The sequence below is a fragment of the Cebus imitator genome, unplaced genomic scaffold, assembly GCF_001604975.1.
Source record: "Cebus imitator isolate Cc_AM_T3 unplaced genomic scaffold, Cebus_imitator-1.0 Scaffold181, whole genome shotgun sequence".
Lineage (NCBI taxonomy): Eukaryota > Metazoa > Chordata > Mammalia > Primates > Cebidae > Cebus > Cebus imitator.
Genome location: NW_016107496.1, coordinates 484,529 through 491,577, shown reverse-complemented (window position 1 = coordinate 491,577; position 7,049 = coordinate 484,529). Strand labels below are relative to the sequence as shown.

At 46.6% G+C, this 7,049-nt stretch overlaps 1 protein-coding gene across 1 annotated transcript in view; it reads left to right on the top strand.

The window, feature by feature from the left end:
- The first annotated feature begins 313 nt into the window (after positions 1 to 313).
- Positions 314 to 7,049, top strand: part of LALBA (lactalbumin alpha) — an 8,681-nt gene continuing 1,945 nt past the window's right edge. The window contains exons 1-2 of the mRNA XM_017545882.2: positions 314 to 421; positions 6,615 to 6,766. Of these exons, the coding sequence (XP_017401371.2) occupies positions 399 to 421; positions 6,615 to 6,766 (175 nt within the window). The 5' untranslated portion in view covers positions 314 to 398. The remainder of the gene's footprint in view (positions 422 to 6,614; positions 6,767 to 7,049) is intronic.

The window sequence follows — 7,049 nt, the reverse complement described above, 5'->3', positions numbered from 1 at the left end:
AGTCCGTAGCCCAGGGCAGGAGGCATTTTACGTAAGACTCCACTATTGAGAGCACCTGTCCTCAGGAGTAGCTTTTCTTATCTGTCCCTCTCCCACATGGTTCAAGGTTACCCTCAGCCATATTCTCAACAAAGCTTAGTGTGATAGAATTCCCATTCCTGTTGTGTACCCTTGCAGTGCCTCTGAGTGGCGTGCGGAGAAATGCAGTGGCTCCACTTTTGCTGTGTTTCTGAACATGTGTCTCTTGCTATCAGGACTTTCTGCTCATCCCTCTTGACACACTGAGATCCTCCAACCTACTTTCACTCATCCCACTTCTTACACTGGTGATCCACGGTACAGGAGACAGAATTAAACTGAGAGGACTTTTCCCTGACTCTGAACACATGTAGGAAATAATGCTATGGAAGACCTTCAATTTGTAAGTCTTAAATAGCCTGGTTGAGATAAATGGTCCCGGAAACATAAGAAATCAGGTTGCTGGGCACAGTGTCTGTAATCCCAGCACTTTGGGAGGCTGAGGCAGGCAGATTGCCTGAGCTCAGAAGTTTGAGACCAGCCTGGCCAACATGGAGAAGCTGTCTCTACGAAAAATACAAAAAATTAGCTAGGTATGGTAACACATGCCTGTAGTCTTAGCTACTTGGGAGGCTGAGGCAGGAGAATCATTTGAAGCAGTGAGGGAAGAGACCCCTCTTTCCTGTGTCTTGTCTCAAAGGAGGAGGAGGAAGTAAAAGTTGAGACATAGCAGGCATGAGGTCAGTGGCAAAGTCAGCTGGTGCTGCTGACCTGGCCTGGAGGTTAAAGATTAACCCCCCACTTTTAATTGCACTCCTATCTATGGATTGCAGGCTTCATATGGAGAAACGCCCTCCGGAAAGCATTGTTCTCGCTCAGTCTTGCTCAAAGCCCCACCTGGTCACGTACCCCATGCCTACTTCATCAATCACGACCCTCTCAGATGTACTTTCTAGAATTGTAAGCCCTTGAAAGGGCTAGGATTTTCTTTGTCGGGGAGCTCGGCTCTTGAGACACAAGTCTGCCGATGCTCCCAGCCGAATAAAGCCACTTCCTTCTTTAAATCTGATGTCTGGGAGGTTTTGTCTGCTACATTTCTTGCTTCCCTGACCGGGAAACGATAAGTGTTGTGGTCAGTGGACAGTCGAGACAACCTCTTAGGCAATTTAATCCTGCCCTTCGAAGCATCCCTGCAGGGAACTCCAGCCCGCTTAGGTGACATGGGTCCTGAGAGTGCTCCCTGGTAGGCACTTGCCTTGGTGGAATGCCTTGTCAGAGCAAAGTGAGGCAGGCCCCTGCAGGGGATCCACAGAGTCTGAACACTGGGAAAGAACTGGCGTTGGGAGTCTGGACGTCAGGACCGGTCTTGGGTACTTGCCCACCCCCTCTGGGTGGAAGCGTGGCCTGATCCCCTACAGTGTGCCAGCACTCTGGATTTGATTTTGTTTCTCTGTAACTGGCTTCAGTACCCTGGACTTGTTTTGGTTTATATGTGGGTAGTAGTAATCTTGCAGTTCTAGCCCCTTACTCCCTCAGTCACCTGACTTGGTGCCTACTTATTCTAAGGAAGAGAATGACTTTTTTCCAGGCAGAAGGAGGGCAGGCAATAAAAGAGGGATGGAACCAGTTACTGGACAGAAGAACAGCTGTGCCACAGCTACATGGAACCACCTGCTTAGGCCAAGAATCACTCGAAAAGTTGCTAGGCTGCTATTTCTACATCTCACATCTATTGGCTCTGGCCAAAACAGTAGCGTAGCGGTGCGTCACTTGCTGACAATACAATGCTAGGCAAGGTCCCACCGTCCTGCTTGGTATACAAGCTTACGGAGCAGCCCCTTTTGAAGATCTTCAAGTAGACTTCATGGAGATGCCCAAGTGTGGAGGTAACAAGTATTTACTAGTTCTCATGTGTAATACTCTGGGTGGGTAGAGGCTTATCCAACATGAACCGAGAAAGCCTGTTAAGTAACTCATGTGCTTCTCCGAGATCTCATCCCTAGGTATGGACTGCTTGCTATTGTGCATTGGCTAGTGTTTGTTTGTGGCAGATTGGCTTAGAAGACAGCAAAAGTGTTGGGGATCACCTGGAAGCTGCACGCCGCCTACTGACCACAGAGTTCTGGAAAGGTGAAGCGTATGAATTGGACTATCAAAAATGGCTTCAGGAAAGTGTGTCAAGAAACAGGATTAAAGTGGATACAAACACTCCCATGATATTGTTTAAGATTAGATGCACCCCTTCTAAGAAGACAGGGTATTTCGCTTATGAGATACTGTACCATGGACCCCCTCCCATGCTACAGGGACTCTCAGGGACTCCTCGGGGATTAGGTGAGATTGAACTGTAGCAACAGCTACAGGCTTTAGGGAAAATTATCCAAACCATTTCAGCTTGGGTTAATGAAAGATGCCCAGTAAGCTTATTCTCCCCAGTTCACCCTTTCTCGCCAGGTGATCACGTATGGATTAAGGACTGGAATGTAGCCCCCCTGAGGCCATGGTGGAAAGGACCCCAGACCATAATCCTGACCACTCCCATAGCCATGAAGGTAGAAAAAATCCCAGCTTGGATCCACCACAGCCACATAAAAGTTGCAGCAGCTGAGACTTGGAGGTGGAATTGGATCTGGACAACTCCTGTAAAGTGATCCTGTGGAAGACTGCCAGCCCTGCGTCAGCCACACCCTGGAAGCTGGCTGGTCCACACACGAAGCACGAGGAAATTCATCATGGGACTCATTCTCTTTTGAATTTGGACTGATGCAATAAGGACTTTAACTGACTTTGAAGACTGTTCTCAGTGTATACATCAAGTTACTGAGATAGGATAGAAGGTCACCGCAATTCTCTTGTCCTATAGCTATTATGAATGTACAGGAACTCAAAAGTGGACTTGATGTATAACGGCATGTACAAGGTGTGTAGTCCAGGGATGGGCAGCCTACTGTCTGTTATGACCCCTTTGAACTCCCCCACGCCCCATGTCTACTGTTTTTGAAATAAGGCTCAGGACAGGCTTTTGGGGTGACCCAAACAAGGTAATAGCTAGGACAGAGGAAAAAGGAATTCCTAAGCAAATCGTCCTGAACTTTGATGGTGTGAAAACAAATATCTACCAAGAAATGTACTGGCGTCAGGAATGTACCTACTGGTCATGTATAGTTTGGGCCATTCTCATTCTTGGAAAATAATGAGAATGACCCCGTCCTCCTTTGGAAGGGAAAAACATAATCCCTCCTGGACACTGTAATCCATTAGGACTAATAATTACTAATCCCTTAAACCCCTGTTGGAAAACAGTGGAGTAGGTTACCTTAGGGATTAATGAGACTGGACTCGACCCACGGGCTAAGATTTGAATTCGAGGGGAAGTCCAAAGGTGCTCCACCAAACCAGTATACCAAACTTTTTATGATGAGTTAGGAGAGCCAGTACCAGAACTCCTGAATAAGACAAAGAATTTGTTCCTTCAACCAGTTGAAAATGTAGCCCGTTCTCTTAATGTCACCTCTTGTTATATACGTGGGGGAACTACCATAGGAGACCGATGGCCATGGGAGCCCGGAGAGCTGGTGCCTTCCGATCCTGCTCCTAACATAACCCCAGTTCAGAGCGTCCAGACTGACAACTTCTGGGTCCTAAAGACCTCAATCATTGGACAGTACTGCTTGGCTAGAGAAGCGAAGGACTTCACCATCCCCGTAGGAAAACTTAGTTGTCTAGGACAAAGGCTGTACAAAGAGATGGCAAGAGCAGTTACCTGGGGGGTTCAAACTACACCGAAAGGAACCCACTCCAGAAATTCCCCAGTTGCAAGCTGCAAGGGCCTATCCTGAATTCTGTCGAGATGTACTGGATATGTGGGCGTAGAGCCTATGCCAAGTTACCTGACAGATGTACAGGCAGCTGCGTCATGGGCACCATTAAGCCATCCTTCTTCCTGTTGCTGGTGAAGACAGGTGAATTATTAGGCTACCCTGTATAGGGGCTTCCCAAGAAATGAGGAGCCTGGCCATAGGTAATTAGAAGGATGACGAGTGGCCCCCTGAAAGAATCATACAGTACTATGGGCCTGCCACATGGGCACAACACGGCTCCTGGGGCTATCGGACCCCCATTTATATACTTAATTGGATCATCCAATTGCAGGTTGTCATAGAAATAATCACTAATGAAACTGGCAAGGCCTTGACTCTTTTAGCCCGGCAAGAGACCCAAAGGAGAAATGCCATCTATCAGAACAGTTGACCTGTTCTGATAGATGGCATTTCTCCTTTGGGTAGTGCTGGCAGCTGAAGGAGTGGTTTGTGGAAAGTTCAATCTGACCAACTACTGTCTGCATATAGACAAGCAGGGTCCAGTAGTTGAAAACATGGCAAGAGATGCATCAAAACTGGCATGCGTGCCTCTGCAGGTTTGGCATGGGTCTGATCCAGAATCTATATTTGGGAAATGGTTCCGAGCTTTAGCAAGATTTAAAACAGCACACCCTCATCATAGGTGTACTGTTGGTAACAGGCACTTGCTTACTACTCCCCTGCTTGCTACCCTTGCTTCTCCAAATGATTAGAGGGTTTGTTACTACTGTAGTTCACCAGAAGACTTCATTGCAAGTATACTACTTGAATCACTGTCGACTGGTTTCACAGAACCTAGAACGTGAAGGTGAGGGTGAGAATTCCCACTAGTAAGTAAGTGAGGTTCTCAAAGCGGGGAAATGAAAGAAGAGATCCCTCTTTCCTGTTTCTTGTCTCAAGGGAGGAGGAAGTAAAAGTTGAAACATAGCAGGGATGAGGTCAGTGGCAAGGTCAGCTGGTGCTGCTGACCTGGCCTGGAGGTTAAAGATTAAACCCCTCACCCTTAATTGCACTCCTATCTATAGATCACAGGCTGATACGGAGAAACGCCCTCTGGGAAGCATTGTTCTTGCTCAATCTACTTCATGGATCAGGACCCTCTCACATGTACTTTCTAGGATTGTAAACCTTTAAAAGGGCTAGGATTTTCTTTGTCGGGGAGCTTGGTTCTTGAGACTCAAGTCCGTTGATACTCCCAGCCAAATAAAGCCACTTCCTTCTTCAAATCTGGTGTCCTGGAGGTTTCGTTTGTGGCTTGTCCTGCTACAGCAGAGGTAGGTAGCAGTGAACCAAGATTTGTGCCACCGCATTTCAGCCTGGGCAACAGAGTGAGACATGGTCCTCGGAAAAAAAAAAAAAAGAAGAAGAAGAAGAAATCAGGTTTAGAGATGAGGATAAGGAAGATGAATGGTGGTGGCCTGAGGGAACTAACAGCTACTTGTCGTCATGACATAAAGGAACTATTCAGAACTAGCACCCACAATTCTACTTGCTCAGGGCCACTGACCTTATAGAGATCCCAGACATATTCTTGTTCAGCCTTAAAGTGCTTAAAGTCCAATCTTTCCACTGGCTTGGATCTTTCCCACTTTCTGTGGCCAACTCTGAGGTTGTCAAGTTCTTCTATAAATAAATCTGTTACAAGCTATTAGTCCGGGAGTTTTGTAATGTCTTAATTAATGCCAATGTAGTATTTGATTATTTATGGTAGGAGTGGTTAGGTGTGGTGAATCTGATAATAGCTAGTAGGACAGATAGATTCTTCTTCGTCTTTTTTTTTTTTTTTAAATGACAGGGTCTCATTTTGTCTCCTGGGATTGATGGAGTGAAGTGGAGTGAACGTGGCTCACTGCAGCCTTGACCTCCTGTGCTCAAGTGGTTTTTCCTGTCTCAACTCCTCAAGTAGCTGGGACTACAGGCACATGCCACCATGCCCAGCTGATTTTTGTATTATTTTTTGGTAGAGATGGGGTTTTACCATGTTGCCCAGGCTGGTCTCGACCTCGTGGGCTCAAGTGATCCACCAGCCTTGGCCTACCAAAGTGCTGGGATTACAGATGTGAGCCACTGTGCCTGGCCTAGATGCTTTCATACAAGCTTTTCAATTATGCATTTTCCTTAAGTAGGAAGTCTTAGGATCCAAGTTATATCTGATTGCTGTAGTCTACGTTCCCATATTCTATCCCTGTTTCTGATTTTTCAGTCATGAACTACCATATCAAGGAACTCATCCTGGGCTTTGTTACATGGCTGAGTTGGCTGGACAAGGGCAAGGTCTGATCCTGGAACTGTGGCATGTGATGACATACACCCCCCTCCACATTCTGTATGTCTCTAGTGGGGAGGGGGAAGCTTGCCATAGAACTTGATTGTATTTTCTGATTGCCTCACTTTAATAGCCCCCCGGGCACTCCTTTGTTCCTAAAGTAACCAAAGACAGTGCTTCCTAGAACCAACCTTACAGGAAACAAAGGGATAAACAAAGCCAAATGGGAAGCAAGATCATTCTTTGAACTCTTTCTGGGCAGAGACCAATACCTGGTATGGACTAGATACTGGCGGAGGAAAAGGAAAAGTAAGGTGAATTTTGGAAGGAAGCTGGCAGGCTCAGCGTTTCTGTCTTGGCATGATCAATCTCTTTTCATTCTCTTCCTAGATGTAGGGCTTGGTTCCAGAGCCCCTGAGGCTTTCTGCATGAATATAAAGAGGTGAAGCTGAGTGATGCTTTCATTTCAGGTTCTTGGGGGCAGCCAAAATGATGTCCTTTGTCCCTCTGCTTCTGGTGGGCATCCTGTTCCCTGCCATCCCTGCCAAGCAATTTACAAAATGTGAGCTGTCCCAGGAGCTGAAAGCCTTGGATGGTTATAGAGGCATCTCTTTGCCTGAATGTGAGTTCCCTGCTCCCTTGTTTCATCCGTTCTTGGTGTGTTTCTCTCCTCCATCCCCTCCTTCCTCCACTTCTTTCCTCCACTTTCACTTAATTATTGAATCATCTTTTCTGCTCATTTGCATGCTCTTTTATTTCATGTATTTATTTATGATTTTTCATTTTTTTTTTGAGATGGAGTTTCGCTCTTGTTGCCAGGCTGAAGTGCAGTGGTGTAATCTCAGCTCACGCAACCTCTGCCTCCAGGGTTCAAGTGATTGTCCTGCCTCAGCCTCCTGAGTAGC